The sequence below is a fragment of the Equus asinus genome, chromosome 13, assembly GCF_041296235.1.
Source record: "Equus asinus isolate D_3611 breed Donkey chromosome 13, EquAss-T2T_v2, whole genome shotgun sequence".
In the NCBI taxonomy this organism is placed as follows: Eukaryota; Metazoa; Chordata; class Mammalia; order Perissodactyla; family Equidae; genus Equus; species Equus asinus.
In genome coordinates this window covers 50,455,349-50,474,221 of record NC_091802.1, presented here as the reverse complement: position 1 = coordinate 50,474,221, position 18,873 = coordinate 50,455,349, and the positions used below count along the sequence as shown (strand labels likewise).

General features: G+C 36.2%; 1 protein-coding gene across 7 annotated transcripts in view; it reads left to right on the top strand.

Annotated features, from left to right (window-relative positions):
• Window positions 1–1,434: 1,434 nt before the first annotated feature.
• ABCA8 (ATP binding cassette subfamily A member 8) overlaps window positions 1,435–18,873 on the top strand; it is a 67,045-nt gene continuing 49,606 nt past the window's right edge. For all 7 annotated transcript variants that reach the window (XR_011493914.1, XR_011493912.1, XR_011493911.1 and 4 more), the window contains exons 1-6: window positions 1,435–1,632; window positions 8,429–8,530; window positions 9,642–9,846; window positions 12,995–13,159; window positions 17,730–17,833; window positions 18,493–18,719. Coding sequence is in view for 3 of the 7 variants with exons in the window: in XM_070483502.1 (XP_070339603.1) it covers window positions 8,435–8,530; window positions 9,642–9,846; window positions 12,995–13,159; window positions 17,730–17,833; window positions 18,493–18,719 (797 nt within the window). In the remaining 4 variants the exon portion in view is untranslated. The remainder of the gene's footprint in view (window positions 1,633–8,428; window positions 8,531–9,641; window positions 9,847–12,994; window positions 13,160–17,729; window positions 17,834–18,492; window positions 18,720–18,873) is intronic.

Here is an 18,873-nt window from a genome sequence, read left to right as displayed (position 1 = left end):
CAGCACCTAGTAGGCTGCCTATCTATTTTGCCCCTATATGATGGTAAGATTTCTACATTCCACTTATGTGGTAAAACATTGCTTCTAGGTGGACTGTGTAAAGTTAAGTGTGTTTTGGTAATTTCTGGAGTAATCACTAAAATAGCTATACAAACATGTATAGTTTAAAAACGGAATGGGTAAATTAAAGTGGAATACTAAAAAGTGTTCAAATAACCCAAAAGAAGGCAGGAAATGGGGAACAGAAGAATGAAAACTAGAGAGAACAAACAGAAAACAAATAACAAAATGGCTGACCTGAATCCAAAAATATCAATAGTCACATTAAATGTAACTGGTCTAAACACACCAATTAAAAGACATTGTCAGATTGGATTTAAACAAAACAATAAAAAAAAAAGTAATTCTGCTATAGGTTGCCTAACAGAAGTTCAATTCAAATATAAAGGTATAGGTAGTTGAAAATAGAAGGATAGAAAAAATATACCATGAAAACACTAATCAAAAGAAAGTAGGAATGGCTATATTGCGTTAATGGCTATGTTCTCCTCAGAGCACAGAAAGTTACCAGGGATAAAGACGGACATTGCATAATGATTATAAGGTCAATTCTCCAAGAAGACATAACAATCCTGTATGTGTATGCATCTAACACCACAGCTTCAAATTACACAAGGCAAAATCTGTTAGATCTGAAAGCAAATATAGAAAAATCTCCAATTCTTGTTAAAATCTTCAATAGTCCTCTCTCAGTAATCAACAGAACTAGTGGACAGAAAATTAGCAAAAATATAGAAAAATTAAACAACACCATCAACCAACTAGATGTCATAGATATTTATACAATACTCTACTCACTCAGTGGGAGAATATACCTGTTTTCAAGTGCATATGGAATATTCTCCAAAATAGATCATACCCTGGACCATAAAACAAATTTATATACAAAATAAATTTTCTGACCACAATAGACTTAAACTAGAAATCAGTACCCAAAGATTACAGGAAAATCTCCAGACACTTGGGAATTAAGCAACACACTTCTAAATAATTTATGGGCCAAAGAGGAAGTCTCAAGGGAGAACAGAAAATGTTCTGAACTTAATAAAAGTGATAAACAGAGAAATGAAAATCCTGATTATCAAAGTGAGAATGTCATTCAGGCAGTCTAGAGCTCTGTGTAGAGAGAAGAGCTTTTCCCTGATTAAACAGTTTACTTTGTCATGGTTTAAAGACAGTGCTTTAAATTTTGATATTAGCCACAATCATACTGGATATAATAGAGAAAAGTTTATGTATACTGCATTTTCCCCATAAGATTGCTCTCTATAAGATGATATGGCCAGGCAACCAAGTACAAATGCCACTGCTCCTCAGGAACTGGCTGAATGTCAATAACAGACAAACAGTCCAAGAGTGATCACGTGAATGTGCAGTTTGGCAGGGCCAACAGACTTGAGATCATAGCTTCTCTTCCGAAAGCAGTCTTCACAGGAACTTTTCACAAAAGTCAAACAGTTAAAGCAAATTCTAGAGATATGGACCAGGAAAAAATGTGAATTGTTTTCTTATAATTAAGGAGACCAGTGGAGAAACTGTGCTTCTAGATTCCTTGCTTCAAGTTTCTCAAAAGTAAGTTCATTATATTTTTCTCTGATTTATTTTGGGAGTTTTCTTTTTATTTATATCACAAAATTGTGAATGAGGCTTTAGGAATTGAATTCAAACCATCTGTGGGGAAATTATTTTGAGTAATGGGCTATTTTGATGTTTTTGGATACCTGATGTTTAACATTATAAAGATGAAAGAGTTGAGTTAAAACACAAGTTTTAAAAAATTATGCAACTATTAAATGGTTTTAAGCCAGGAATTGAGTGTAGGAATAACTGAAATTTGCTAAGAAATTGGTTGTGAAGACCTGAGAGTCTTGAGAATTGATTTGTAAATCTGGGTTATTTTTGAAGTTATAGTGATTTACTTCTATTGCAGAATAATTTGGGGCCTTTTTTTTTTCTGGCTTTGAGAACTGTTTACGAAAGCATTTACAGAAATATTTTTTACTGCCCCTATCTCTCACTCTCAGGCTATAAGAATTTTGGAAGCATAAGATGCTTTCCAGGATCTTTTCCTCTGCGCACAACATGTATTGAATCAGAATGTGAAATATGTGGCTTTTCCTTATCACGATATTATTTCAAATGCACATTATTTGTGGTAAACAGAACTTCCATGTTCCTATAGTGTTAGCATTTGTTCTGAATTTAACAGCCATATGAGAGGAGAAAAATCATAGTCATTATAATTTGAGACTATTTATTACATGTATAAAAAGGAATTCATGTGGTTATTAGTCTTTTGATAAACTACAGAACCTACATGAATTAAGGAAAAGCAAAGTAAGCAATACTAATTTTACAACGGAAAATCTAAGGAGTTGGAGCCAGACCAAAGTTTCCATGCTTTCATTGGTCTGTGGCTAATTCCACAGTAAGGAGATCACCCTCTTGGCCAGCTTACGCTCCTGTACAGCCGTATACCTTTAAAAGTGTCTATGCTGAATTCTCTGCACTAGGAACAACCTTTGGGGATCCTCAGCCCCCTCTCCCTGGACAACATGACCTCATGCTTTCTTTCTTGGAACTGTCTTCCTCCCTCCAACTATCACGCCATGGGCTTTCTGACCTCTTTGTTCAGTCGGCTTCTACCTAGACTTGCCCTGCAGCCTCAGGGAGCAGCCATGTGTAGGTTCTTCCTCTAGCAATGCTCTCTAGCAAGGCCGTAGCGGCTAATACGCCTCCTGTTTGAAATGGCTTCTGGACACCTTACTTGAGTTTTGCCTCTAGGAAATAGTACAGCCCTGAGCATCATCCTCTTCTGTGAGTGGAATGAGAGCTTCAGGCAGCGGCACACCCACTCCCTACCACTACACAGGAGTTCATGGCAACCATGTGGTTTTTATCGCTGGCTAACAAGACATACACATAGAGGGAGGGGACCAGTTGCTCCAAATTCAGGACTTAAGAGCCAAATTCATGGCAGAGCTGCTGGCTCTATGCTCAAAAGTCTTGACCTATTCTTCCAAGTCACATCCCTGGCATGCTTCCCAGAAAACTGATGATTGTTCCAGAATCCCCTTACTTTCCATAATTCAGCTTAGATACACTATTTCCTCCTTCAGTGAAGTCCTTTCAAGAGCACTCAAGCCTCACAGTTTTCAGGAGAGGCTCAGCAAACCATATTTGTGTAGCACTGGTTGATTAGGGCTGTGGAAAGTGGTAGTATTATTGTTATGCAAGAAGGCATCTCTTTCTGGGAGGTATTTCAGAAGAGTCTTTGTTGCAATAAAATCTCTATATAAATTCCCTTACTAAATCATCACCACCACCACCAAGTTCACACGTACACACTCATGTATATGCTCTTTGTCCAAAGCTGCATATACTAAAACTATGATTTGCTGCTTCTACCAGGGGAAGGGTGTGGTCAACTGCTCTACTCTCACTCTGTTTGCTGGTGCAATGTCTAGGGAAGAATAATGCTGCTCTCTGCAGGCAATTTTAGGTAAAGTACATAGTATGTTTTCACAGTGAACTAGTCCACACACAAGGCAAAGGGTTCTTAATCCAGCTAAAGCCTATCCAAGCCCAAGTCAGGTGGAGTTTCTACCCTCCATCGCAAGCACAAGCTCAAATGTATCACAGTAACCTGTACAATCTATTGGCAAATCTAATTAACCACAGGTGGTAAAAATAAATTTACTTTATGCTTTAAACTAAAGATTGAGCCGTATTTCCATATAATAATAACCAGAATGCTCAGAGTTGGAATTCAGCAGAGAAGTAAAGTATCTAGAAAGTCTTTGGTTGTATGAAGAGGATAGGGAAAATAAATGATGATAAGTTTTCATTAAAAAAAGTTCCCCAGACAAGTCCAAAATTTAAGAGTAACCATTAAAGGATATAAATATCTCCTATATCTTTGTGACAGTAAAGAAAACATGGGGGCGGGGGGAAGAAAAGGATAAAGTCCAATAGAGGATAAGAATACGTACAAAACTAGAAGCAAAGAAAAAGCAGGTTTAACATGAGAATAAAACACAATGAAAGATTATCCCAAACAAAAATTTATACCTGGTTACATTCACCTCTTAAAAATGGTATCCATCAGTTTGGATATCTAAAAATAAAGCAACTATGAATTTTCCATGCATTAAACAAACATTTAAAAATTTAGCAGAAGGTTAAAAATAAGAGGATGGGTAAAGCTATGTTAGGCAAATATTAAGCTAAAGAGACTTCACGTCTCCATGCTCTTATCAGAAATGAAGCAACCTACCATTAAAACACAATCAATAGAGCAATGTTTTATGCACCTAACCACTTACTTTGAACTCATGTAACCAGTTTAAATTCATGTACTAAAACCCCACAGAAATACAATAAGAAATTGGCAAACTTGTTATCAGAGTGTAAAATTTTAATAGAATTCTATCACGAAATTATTGATCTTGTAAATATAATATTAGAAAGGATGCTGAAGATTCAAAGAACACAATTTTAAAAATTAAATTCATATGGACAAAACAAACTAAAACATCTTGTATGTGTATTTCAAGCATACATGCAATATTTCCAAATACTAAAATATGCTGCAGCACCAAGGAAGTCTCCAGGAATTTCAAAGAAGCAATATCTTACAGACCAGTAGCTCCTCTGACCACAGCATGGTTAAGTTGGAAATCAAAAATAAAACATTGCAACAACCAAAGAAACATCAATATTGTAGACGCTAAATAGAAAATCTAAAGCAATATATCTGTGGTCTATTGTTGCATTTACATTGCGTAGCAAAAAAAGAAAAATGCAACAAATAACATACCACAATAAGCATTTATAGCTGGGATACGTGGGGGTGGCTCCTACGAGGCTCTGCTGATCCTAGATAAGCTTGTTCACATCTCTGGGGCCTGGCTGGTTATCATCTGATGTATCCTACTCTAAACTGAGATGACTTAGTTCTGTTTCAGGAGGCTTTCATCCTCCAGAAGCCATCCCAGTTATGCTCTTATAACTATGGCAGAGCCACAGGAGCAAGCAGACACACTCAAAGCCTTGTAGGGTCTAGGCTCAGAAGAGGCACATCATTACTCCCACCTCCTTCTACTGGTCAAACTTGTAGTCCCCCTTTGTGGAAGGAACTCCAAAGTTGCTAGACAAAAGGTGTGGACACAAGTAGAGGTGAAGAATTGGGGTCGCGGTGTTGAATAAGAGTGGTGAGAATGGGCACCCTTGTCTTGTTCCTGATCTTAAAGCTTTCAACTTTTCACCTTTGAGTATGATGTTAGCTGTGGGCTTGCCACATATTGTCTTTATTTTGTTGAGGTATGTTCCTTCTATATCTAATTTATTGAGAGTTTTTATTGTGAAAGGACATCATATTTTGTCAAACGCCTTTTCTGCATCTATTGAGATGATGTATTTTGTACTTCTGTAGTATCAGTTGTAATGTCTCCCTTTTCATTTCTTATTTACTTGGGTCTTCTCTCTTTTTTTCTTACTCCAGCAAAGGTTTTGTCAATTTAGTTTATCTTTTCAAAAAGCCAGCTCTCAGTTTTCTTGATGTTTTCTATTGGGTTTCTGATCTCTATTTCATTCATTTTAGCTCTGATCTTTGTTATTTTTTTTCTTCTGATAACACTGGGCTGAGTTTGTTCTTTTTCTAGCTCCTTGAGGTGTAAAGTTAGGTTATTTTTTTGAGATATTTCTTTTTTTTGTTTTCTATTTTTTTCTTAATGTATGCATTTATCACTATACACTTCCCTTTTAGAACTACTTTTTCACCTTCCCGTGTGTTGTGTTTCCATTTTCATTTGTTTTGAGATATTTGTTGATTTTCCTTTTGAGTTCTTCTTTGGCCCATTGGTTATTCAGGAATGTTTTATTTAGTTTCCACATATTTGTAAATTTTCCAGCTTTTCTCTTGTTGTTGATTTCTACTTTCATAACATTGTGGCGAGAAAAGATACTTGGTATGATTCCAATCACCTTAAATTTGCTAAGACTTGTTTTGTGGCCTATTACACAGTCTATCCTTGTATGTGTTGGGAGGTCTTGAATCTATGAGAGCTTCCTTTCCCTCCTTCGGTGATAGCCTATCTCTGCTTTGTATCAATGTTAGGCCCCTGCAGCAAACCTCAGCAGCAACTTATCTTTACTCGGGAATGGGGGCAGGAAGCTTTCCCACCCCATTTTCAGTGGGAGACGGCTGTTACTTTTTATACGGTGCAAGGGTTGTGTCAAGGAGAAGGTAGTTTCTTTCCTCTCTCCCAGGGAGGTTGGTCGTTTGCTTCTACCCATCCCTTAGCAGCAGTATAAGTGTCTGGAACAGGAGTAGAGGTAGGGGTAGGAGCATTTACAGATGGTATCCCCCACCAGCAGCAGTTGGCTGTTGCTTCAACCCCTCCCCATGATGCAACAGCAGGTCTTTGTGTGGGATTTCTGTCCCTCCACAAGAAGGCCACAGATTTTGCTCTTAGGAAAATATATTCTGAGAAGTGGGCAGGTTTTGTGGCCTGTGAGCCACGGAGGAGTCTCTCAGGTCTCTTGCTTTGCCTCCATCTTTTTTATGACTACCAAGTGTGACGTAACGAAGAAGGGTTGGCAAATAAGTGTGGAGTCCCCTTGTGCCAAGACTCCCAGGGATTGTAAACGATCATGCTAGTATACACGGCTAGTCCACACTCAGCCTTTAAGGATTCATTAACATTTCAGCTGTTTTCTTCTTGCCTGCTTTTTCAGTGGCCATGTCTTCCTCCCATATTTACCAAAAGAGAAAGTGTTGTTGGGTCCCATCTATCCTTGGAGGAGACTTTCACCATTTGAAATTCGGTTCAGCTGGTTGCCTTGTGATCTCAGCTCTTTGGTGGGCTCAAGAAAAGTTATAGTTTTTCTGGTTTTCTCTCACTGTTAGGAGGGTAGCAACGTTTTCTTGAGACTTTATGCATCGTAAATGAAAGGAGAATCTAGGAAATAATAGAAAATGGCAATATCAAACATTGGTGAGGATATAGGGAAGATGAATTTTCATATACTTTTTACAATAATACAAATTGCTGCAATGATTTTGAGAATATATATATATATATATATATGTTCCTGGTGACTCTCCAATGCCTCTTTTTGGCAAACATAAATACATTCTCAAAGATGGGACCAAGAAATAAATATCATTTAAAAGTATAATCCTCTTTATAATCTGCCAGGTTCTAAAGTCTGGTGAGTTTTCTATCTTAACATTCTAATTTTTCATAGAAAGAAAGTGAAAATTAAGGGGTTTTCTCCATGGGGGAAAATTTTTTTGAGTCTTCCCACAACAAATCAGTATAGAGTTCAATGACTTCTGGAAATAGCAAAGATCCCATTGAAATGTCTTAGATAGACTAATTCCTAAAACTGACCATTTATTCAGGTTCTTTAACAAGCTAAATATAATAGCGATGTTAAGTTAGCGTACATGGATGTATTTATTTGTGGAAGCTAAGAGGGGTGTGTGTATGTATTGGTCCGGGTGCAATCAGGAGACAGAAACCACTCTATATTTTAAATAGAGAGAACTTAATGTATAGAATTATTAAACAATGACAGGAGAATAAGTATAAAGATAAACTGAGAACTCAAAAGGGCATCCTAGGCTGAGGGACGAACAAACTCAGATGGGAAGATAAGGTGTTGAAGAAGGTCTGTTTGAATAAGGTGTGGTTGCAGCCCACTGACTGAAGAGAAGCCCGAATGGTAAGCTATGGGCACAAGAACTGGAGTGCACTGTCTTTGCAATAGGAGAGCTGAGAGAAACAAAGCTCTGGGGAAAAGGCTCAAGCTTTCTGGGGCTCCTAAATACACTACTGCTCCCTGAGTCAAGACCTGGAGAAAACACACGATGAAACCTGCCCCATCCAGGCACTTTGCACTGGAGAAAACCATTTGCCCTGAGCAGTGGGAAAAACATACATTCTCTGGGAACGGACAATGAACCACTCTGATCCCAGGAAGGAGAACCTCTTCCTGCAATGTGTCTCCAATCCTCTCTACTGACAAAGCTTTACATCATGCCAGCTGGCAAAGAAAAATATTTAAAGGGACCAGATCCATTTTCAGAGAGCAGGCTGCCAAAAGTGAAATTGGAGCTGAGAGATAATAAATTGATAATTGGCACAGTGCAGGACAAAAAAATGATGGAGTAAAGAGTTTGGAAGTAGGGGGAAAAGGGAGACAGGGGAGTAATAAAATGCTAACTTTGAAACAGTCAGATTCTAAGCATTCATTAGGAACGCTGGCGTTATCAGGTTACTCCTTTGTGTTTGCAGAATATTTCTTCTCATTAAGACCTTCATATTTACTTCATCTTCTCTCTTGATTTCTTATTAAACAGGGAAAAATGAGTAAGAGAGAGATAAGTGTGTGTCAACAAACCTGGGCCTTACTATGCAAGAACTTTCTTAAAAAATGGAGAATGAAAAGGGAGCCCTTACTGGTATGATTCGACATCTATGTCTCTTTATATTTATGATGGGGAAATCTATATTCCTTGCAAGGTATCTACACTTTGTTTATCTCCTCTCCAGAACAATAAAACACTTTTATGCAACAAAAGAAGCTGTTCCTCAGACCACAAATCTCTCTGAAGTTGTTTTCATTGAGACAAGCTCATAAATTGAGGTCTAAAACCACTGAAATGGTCAGCAAAAGAGAATCCAATAAATGTTTTAAAAGTCAATGGTCATACCTTTTATTAGTTTTCCCACTTATAGTTTCTTTGGTTAAGACACTGGTATTCTGAAGATATGGTGAATACATCAACCCACAGAAATACATTTTCTGGCATTTTCTTTTTTGGATCTCTTTCTCTTTTTCAAAATAAATCATTGTCTTCAAAAATGGTAGAAAATTTCGAAATGTAATTAGTGCCAAGAGAAATTAGCATTAGCTCTTATAACCTGACCATATAACAAAAATCCTCGTTAAACTTTGGTATCTTTTGAAAATAAGATAGATATAGCTAAGTAGTATTTTTAACCAAATTGGAATTTTACTGTATACATATTGTGAATTTTTTTCTACAATCACGAATTTAGGAAACAGAATGATTTCTTATTGGAAGTTTTCAAGTGACCAGTATTGATAACTAACCAAGACAATATTTTTAAGGTCGCCTGAATTTTGCTGAGTTTCTAATACCCAAATCTTGGCATGTAACCAATATATTATTAAGAAGTGAGAAAGTCCTTGGAACTGTCTCTTGTAACACACAAGCTTTCAGCAGAATTAAATACAGTGGGAGTAGGTCATCATAGTAATGTGAGCTGATAATAATTTAGGACAGCTTGCCACTGTTGCTTCTCATATTTTTATGATCAGTGCCTGCTTTATACTGGTTGTGGATCAATAAATTTGAGTTCCTTTTAATAGCTCATTGGAATCACTCAGACTGCTGAATTCTGTGCTGTACATATTTTAAACAGTCCATAATGTGGGATATATTGAAGTTAGAAAAGTGAACAATGAGACAAACGGTATGACCAAATGATTGTGGATGACTAATTTGAAATCATAATTTTCTTTATTCTTTCTCTTGGATTTTGTAGGAATGGTTGAACTCATTGCTCCTACTACTTTGTTTGTACCTATACCCTAATAATCATCAACTTAATGACTTTTCTTCACTGCCTACCATGGACCTGGGACGGGTAGATTCATTTAACGAATCTAAATTTGCTATTGCATACACACCTGTCACCAACACAACCCAACAGATAATGAATAAAGTAGCTTCAGCCTCCTTCATGAAAGGTGAGTTTTCTAGAAACCTAACAGGAATTTCTGATGTCAATGTTTGGCTTATTTGACTTGCAAATGCATTTAATTTTCATTTCAGTTGATAAACCATGCCAACTTTCACAATTTCTACATTATGTGAAATGTGAATATACTTTCCCTTTGTTGGAAGTAGGAGGCCATCACCTAATATCTAAGCAAAATTGAATACGTTTCCTGCCAAGCAAAAGATTACCACTTGCATTGATTGCATAGTCTCTCAACAAGGAAATCTGCTGATCTTGCACAGGGTTTAGGGAAGCATGGAATACACAGACTGATAGATTTTACAAAGCAGAAGTGTTTAGTGATTTGTTGACTTGTAGCCATGGAAGCATTGTTACTAGAATGAGACTGTTGCTGTAGTATTTGCTTGTTATTATAGACAAAAAACAACCAGTCTTTTCTTGAATTTAATTATAGGAATTTTATCCCCAGCTTTTACTACCAAAAAGATTGTCTTACTATATTTGAAGATGCTACTGATGAGTATTCTGTGCCTCAGATTTTCAACCTTCAGTGTGAAGGTACTTATCAATGAAAACTGAGCAGAGCGTTATTACTGTCAAGATCACTTCTGTAACAATTTTCTGAAATTAGAGCAGACGCAGCCTAGTGCAGAGGCAAGAGAACTGGGCTTAGAGTCAGAGAACATTTGATTAGAATTAGTTCTGCAACTGTGTCAGCATATGTTTTGCAAATCATTGACTTCTCGGAGCCTCCTTATCATCATATTCAAAGTAAGATTGCAATACTATATTTTTCATGAATATATCCATTGAGAGTGAGAGAATCCCAATGCAACTTGTCTTAAGGAAAAGGAGCATCTTTTGTCTAGCTTAAAGGAAAAAAGTATTAACGCACAACTGGATGGAGGTGTGTTGACAATAGAGGAAGACCTATGTCTATACCTCCCAGATCTATAGTATTGTATGCTGGCTTCATTCACAGATGGACTCTCCCTAAACAGAGGCAGAGTTGGTCTGCAAATTCGCCAGATTTATGCTTTACCACATAAGCAACTACAGTGGAAGGAGTACAGATCCTTCCCAAGAGTTCAAAATAATTTCAGAGATTATACCCATTGGAAAAAATGGCCTACTTTGGGTTAGTCTTGGTCTTGGTCCACCAAGAACTAATATCATTGGATAGGGGTATCGAGTATTGTCATTGCCCATTAGTTGGGTTCCCAGGTCACTTTATGAACCACATCCAAACCCCGTGGTTTGCATTCTGCTTTCTGCATTAATTTTAGGGTATTTACTAGAAGGACTGGATGCCAGGCAAATAAAAACAATAGTCATTCTTTACGAATATAAATGCATACTTCAAAGGGTAATCTATGGTCATTGCTCCGTAAATTGAGCTGAGTTATAATTTAAAGGAATCTTGGAGCTTGCACAATTTTGCGAATACACTAAAAACCGTGAAGTTGTGTGGTTAAAAAGAATGAATTTTGTGGCATGTGAATTACATCTCAATTTTAAAAAATAATATAAAAACATGACTTAGACGGTACCCAGTATTAATTTTAAGCACCATAATTCCCTATCAAGAATATTATTGTAAGGAGAACCTGTGGATCCTCCTCCACCCAGGCACTGGAAGTCTATATACTGTCTCTTCTTTTTTGTCAACCTCTGTTCATAATTCCACTCCAGCCTAGGTAGCCATCAATTTTGCGCTTAGATTCTGACCACTTAACTGGCTCCAGGATCCAGAAGTCCACCTCTCTGTAGTCAGTATTCAGGCACTTGCTTTTCGGAGTCTCTATGGCCACAGTTTCCAGACTATGTTGGAATCCTCCTTCCTGTCTATGCTTCACTGCACACTACTAGGCCAGGTGAATGTAAGCATCCCAAACTTACTGTCCCACATGACCTCACCAACCATCACACCATTATTTCCACTTGAATCCGAACGTCTGCACTATGCATCTTGCCTACAAAGACTGACTCCACTTCTGGTTCAAGATGGTAACCTGATCTGACCTGTCCACCTAAGATCCACGGTCCCAGTCTGTCCTGAGACATGTTTGCTCTCACCCTCTGTTTCACAGATGTCCTCCTGAGGGTCCCCATGTCATAAACTTGTGTTTTTCAACAACACCCGCATTAAAAGTCACAAGCAATTGTTATAATAAATATTCATTAAGTCACTACCATGCAAGATCTTTACATAGAGTTTATGTTCACAATGAACGTGTTATTATTTTTGTTTTACAAATAAAGTAATTACCATTATGGTAATAAATATTCATTAAATGCTACCATGTGCTAGATTTTTACAGAGGCTTTATTCTATGGTAATGGAATATTATTCTGCAACAATAATATTATTCTCTATTATGTTTTTCTGTACTCTGTACTACTAATAGTATATATCACTAAGTTTATTTTACAAATATGGAAACTGAGGCACAAATGTTAAGTGAATTACTCATGATTGCACAGATTTGAGGAATAGAGTCCATAAAAAAAAAATTTCTATCAAAATACATGCTACCTATTCCCTCCACTTTTATCTTCAATATTCCCACCCCAACCTAGAGCTTTTCTTGTATTCCTTCTCATTTTTTCAGTCTTAATAATACATCTATATGGCGTTGAACACAATAGCTGCAAAAAAGAAGATTATTTTAGTGATATCAACATAATTACTTGACATATTTTATAAATTTTCTTTTTTTTCAGTATATTAACCATACTGTCAGGGTTGTTAAAGGAAAATGAAGTTATATAGTTATTTCCACCTGAAACAAACCAGTGTCTAGTGATTTAAATACATATATATATTTTTTACTGCCATTTTAGATTTATTGTAATGCTAATTCTTCTGTGCATAATTTAATTGGTATGGTATGATATCATATGTGATTGAAATCAGTTCAATAACTGCAACATATGAAAATAAAATAACTAATTTTAATGTATTATTTCTGATTGTATCTAGACAGAACTTTAGAAATTTCTCTCCCCAACCTTCATTCCGTGACTAACTCATAGTTAATACTTGATTTTGTTGTATTTCCATAAGGAACTCTAGTATAAGCAATTGAACATAAAACTTGAAGTTAGTCTCCTAGTAATTTACTAACAATGATATTCCCTTCCTGTAATGGCAGACAGAGAAGTCTTGGGACTGCCTGATGAAGAAAGTATCAAAGAATTAACAGCAAATTATCCTGAGGAAATAGTAAGAGTCATCTTTACTAACACATTCTCATATCATTTGAAATTCTTGCTGGGACACAGAATACCAACAAAGAAGGAACACAGGGACCATACAGGTAACTTTCCAGCTACGCAATTCCACTACTCTCTATTTCAATTATGTTATAAGCCATATGTGGCAATAGATGTTAGTGCAGCAAATTTATAAACCCTTATCTGCTATGGTGATGTCAACAGGCCCATCAATACATTTGAAAAATGTGCATTGATTTTTTTGGGTATATTAACATACTGTATTATATGGTTGTTGTATATAGTTATATATACATTTACAGTTATATATACACACGCATATATACATATATATTATATGTAATCTATTATTGTTAAAGGAAAATAAAATTGTTTATGGATAAAATAGAACAAACTTTCCCTTAAATGTCTGAGTGAGCTCACTTGAAAGTAAAGAAAATTCCCAAGGGCCCAAAACAAAGAAGGCAACATATCCAGGCCAATTATTATTAATTGTGTTTGATTTTGTCAATCTCAGTAACCAAGAAGTTTGGGTTTTAGTAGCTATATGAGGACAGGTCAGAAGATCTTGGGTTTACACGAAGTGAAGTTTCTTGTATCACTTTGGAACCTGGAGAGGCTGTGTACTCAGTGAAAGAGTAGAAGGAAAAAAAATCACCTATTGGAAGAGGAAGACCCAAAGGAAGCCTATTTGTCTTACCATGAGCTCTGGATGACAAAAAGATAATTCCCCTTTGAGAATTTGTAGCTCTTGGCTCACCTTCCCTTGAGTTTAGAATTCTTATTCAACTTACCTGCCCAGTCTGGGAAACCCCAACTATAAATATAAATAAAGTGATCCTGGGTTGGCCAGGCACTTGGGTGCCAAGCAGAAGAGATTATAAATGTTCCATAAAAAATACAACCTCAACTCAGGCCACAAAGATAAAATATCTCTGCATATATATTTACAGTCCAATATGTGAAAACAAGGTGCCATAAATCAGAGTCAGGAAAACTAACAAAGCAGGATGCATCTCTCCCAGTGGAATTATAAAACTGAGAACATAAAATAAGCATGTCTAAAATGCTAAAGAATAGAAGAATCCAAAATACAAGAAAGGGAAAACTACCATAAAAAACAGGAAATGTTAGTAATAATTAGTTGGAAAATACAGTTGTTAAAAGATACACTCAACTATCTGACTAAACAATAAGTAGATAATAGCAACTAAAAATTTACGTAGGAGGAAAAAATCTCTAAGAAAAATAAGATCACTATTATGAAAAAGTATAAAACAAATTTAAAACATCCAAATAAATGGAAGAGTATGCCACATTGCTAGAGATTTATATCTTACAGATGTTGCATTAGTTTTCTACAGCTGTCTAACAAATTATCACAAACTTAGCACCTTAAAATAACACTCAACGGTTAGCCCACAGCTCTGTAGGTGAGAACTGTGGACAGGCTTGACTAGGTCTCTGCTTAGGGTCTCAGAGGCTGAAATAAAGGTATTGACCAGGCTGAGTTTTATCTTGAGGCTCTTGGGAAGATTCCACTTCCAAGCTCATTCATGTTGTTAACTGAATTCAGGTCCTTGCAGCTGTAGGACTGAGATCCTCATTTCTTCCCCGACTGTCAGTGGGGATTGTTCTCAGTAATTAGAAACCACTCTCTGATTTTTGCATATGAACTGCTCCATCTTCAAAGTCAGCAATGGCTAAATTGAATCTCTTTCTTCCTTTAAATCTCTCTGACTTCTTCTGCTGCTAACAGCTGGAGAAAACTGCTTTTAAAGAGTTTGTGTGATTAGATTAGCCCGCTTGGATAATCCCCCTACCTAAGGTCAATTGTGTCTTATAACATAACACAGTCATGGGAGAAATCTCACCATAGTCACAGGTTCCACCCACATACAAAGGTGAGTCGGTACTACACATGGGCAAGAGTCAACAGGGGTTATTTTTAGAATTCTGCTTAACGCAGAAGTGAATTCTGCCCAGATTTCTTCAGGGGTCTATTGTACTTTCAATCAAAATCATAATAGATCTTTTCATATAAATTGACATATTCATTCTAAAATTTACCTTTGTAAGGGGCACAGAATAGCCCAGATGCTCTTTAAAAAGAATGAAGTTATAAGTAATGAAGACAGTATGCTATTGCCATAGTAATAGACAGATAGATCAATGAAGCAGACGAGAGAATCTTGAAAAGTTCTCACATAAACATGAAAAGTAACATGTGACTGAGAAGACACTGCAGTCCAGTGATGGGAAAATTGTCTCTCATAAAGAACAAAATGAAATTATCTCACAGGAAAGAATCAATCCAGGTAAAGAATTAAATGATAAAAACAAGCCTATAAACCTTCTATAAGTCAATATAGCAGAATATCTTTATAACTGTGGGATAGAAAAGAATTTCTTAAACAAAACAAAAAATATGTAAACTATAAAAGAAAAGATTAATAAATTCAACTAGATCAAAATTAAGTAATTCTCTTTATCAAAAGATGCCATAGAGGGGGCCACCCTGTGGCATGGTGGTCAAGTTTGGCATACTCCTTTTCAGCAGCCTGGGTTCATGGGCTCAGATCCTGGGCATGGACCAACACCATTAGTCAACCATGCTTTGGCAGCGACCCACATACAAAATAGAGGAAGACTGGTGTGAATGTTAGCTCAGGGAAAATCTTCTTCAGCAAAAAATAAATAAGTAAATAAATAAATAAGATGCCATAGAGACAGTGAAAAGTAAAGGCAAAACAATGAGATATTAACAACAAATAAAACTAACAAAAGGTTTAATATCTAGAATATTTAAAGATTTCCTTTGAATAAATAAGAAAAAGGTGTAGAAACAGGAAAGTCATGAAAAGTTATAAATAGGAATTTCGTGAAAGGAAAAATACAGATTAAGAGTAAACACATAGAGAGACACTTACCTGCATTAACAATCAGGGAAACTCATTTTGAAACCACATCTGATATCACATTTATCAGATTGGCAAAAGATAATAAACAGAACAACACAAAGTTTTGACAAAGATATGTAGCAGAGAATCCACCATTACAAAATGTTTTCAAATCCACAAAAAGTGAGAAATTTTATTTTTAAGTTGAAGATGGCCATAACCTATAACCCAGCATCATAAGAATCTTCTCAGTGAAAGTCTCATGCTTGTGTCAAAGACTGGCAGCCTACTTTCTTCTCCTTCCTGAGGTCATAGAGTGATCCAGTTTGTAGCTCTAATCAGATACCTAGACTCAAGGCATTGAAAAGTAGATGTGAGTTCTCTACCACTTTTCCTCACCTGCCTCTGCAAGCTAGGTAGTCATGCCTAAGAGATAGTGCAGCTACCTGTTGGAGGAAACTCCATCATCTTGGGACCTTTAGTATGGTGTGGGATGGAGGGTGTCCCCACTCCTCCTTCCAAAAACTTAAGCTAAATTTGTAGCCTGAATGAGAAATAGACTTTTTCTGTGATAAGCCCTTGAGATTTGGGGATTGTTTGTTACACAGCATAGCATATCGTAGACTGTCCTCACTGATGTGCCCTTATTCATGAGAAAACATATATAAAGATTTTTCATAGCAGCAGCTTTTTTTTTGTAATAGTGAAAAGAAAAAGGAACCAACCAAATTATTGTGAACAGGAGAGTGGATAATACATTGAATCACGTTCATGCAACGGGAGTCTGTACAATCGTAACAAGAAGACGAAAGGGCCATTTATATAATTTTCAAAGTCATAATATAGAACAAAAGAAGCAAAATGCAGAGTGATGAATATAATGCATTATCAGATTTAAATACAGCTTAAAATTTTTTAAGTTATATATGTAGTTTAGAGATACATAATAAAAGTGTAAAGGCTTATATATAAACATGAAGTCCAGGAAAGCAGTTAGCTAGTTAGGGGCTTGGGGCTGGGGAAAGCATAAGAGCATAGACACTATATAGGAGGTTCCAGCTGTATTCGTAATGATTTATTTATGTTTATAATTCGATCATAGGTTCATGTGTGTTTATTATGTTGTTATATCATTTGTATATCTAAAATAGTTCTAAATTATTTTTAAAATTTTAATGAAACATGCATTTAATTCCTGTACTCCATTTTAGTTTGTCATATTAAACAATATCTCTTTAGTGTAGTTTAATCCTCCGTGGACTGATAGGCCTTTTTATTAATAAGTAAACTTTTGTCTTCAAAAGATGCTGTGATTGACATGATTTAAACATAGTGAGTTATTTCATCCAAACTTACATTTTGCCTGTGTTATATTTAACGTTAAACAAAGCTTTACTTTAGCGTTTCTTAATCCATATTAGGCCTTGCTAAGTTTTGAAAAACATAAAAAGATATTGTTTTCACAATACAAAATCAGAAAAGAGGAGAGCGCAACAAAATTCTTCATTGGCGAGGGAGCCCGGAAGACAATGTGAGAAAGCTTAGAGTGCGCGTTATAATTGAATGCAGAACGTTCTCTAAGAGTGCTCTGCCCACTTCACTTTGAGACTCATCACTATAATCTATGTTTGCACAGGCTTTGCATCAAAATAAGAACATTTGGAATTTGGGGCCATTGTAAAGTCCACTGTTTCGTATAATCAGGACTGAAATAATCCATAGTGATAGTTACTGTTTTCTTCTTTTCTTAAAGCTCATTGTTATGAAACGATTGAAGATATTGACTGTGAAGTTTCAGAATTCTGGAAGAAAGGTTTCGTGGCTCTTCAAGCTGCCATTAATGCTGCTATTATAGAGGTGAGTACGAACTGTCCAGTGCAAACTGCTGTTCAACGCAGATGAATGGCATTAGCAGCATCTAAAGTTTCATGGGAGGAAATATAAATGGGTAGCCTTATTCTTTCATTTACTGGCTAGTTTCTTTACAGCAAAGTTTACTTAAGTTGCTATATGCCATAGGGGATATAGATCTAAATAGAAGAGAAATTTTCTCCTCCAAGGACTCAGCCTTGTCAAGAAGCCAGGCATATAATAAGAAAATCATTAGAATAGGAGAAGTCGGCTGTCACGAAGGTATAAATAAAGTCCTTATAGGTAAATAATTAAAAGCTTCTCAGTCTAGAATGCCATGGAAGAATTATAATAACATTTAAAATTGAAGCTTGTGATAAGAGGTTTGTCGTATTTATAAGGTCATCAAGGCCTTTCAAGCAAATTGTAAGATAATGTTATTCAGAGAGGTGATAAAACATGTAGTAAAATTTGAGAATTGTGAGTATCTCAGAATGCCTGGAGTCAAGGCGCCAAGTGGACCAGTGGCAGAATACAGAAGCAAAAAGTTAGGCTGGCATCAGATCCAGGCAGGCCTTTTATGTGTTCATAGGGAAAGAGAGGACTGAAAGAAAATAGCATGCCACCATTAATATGCAAATTTTGTTTATAATATCTTTCTTCAGATCACAACAAATCACTCAGTGATGGAGAAACTGATGTCAGTTACTGGAAAAAATATGAAGATATATCCCTTCGTTAGTCAAGGAGGAGTCTTTACGGATTTCTTTGTTTTCTTCTGCATTATTTCCTTTTCCCCGTTTACTTACTATGCATCTGTTAATGTTACAAGAGAGAGGAAAAGGATGAAGCGCATGATGACAATGATGGGTCTTCGAGATTCAGCATTCTGGTGAGTAAAGTGTGGTAGAAATAAATATATCTAGGAATTCATGAAAAGTGGGCTTCTTCAAGTATCATTATTCAAACCCAATGATTTTCTAACTTTTCTCTATGAATGGAATAAATGGTCCTTGGTGAAATGCTTGCCAGGCTAGGGCTAGGTA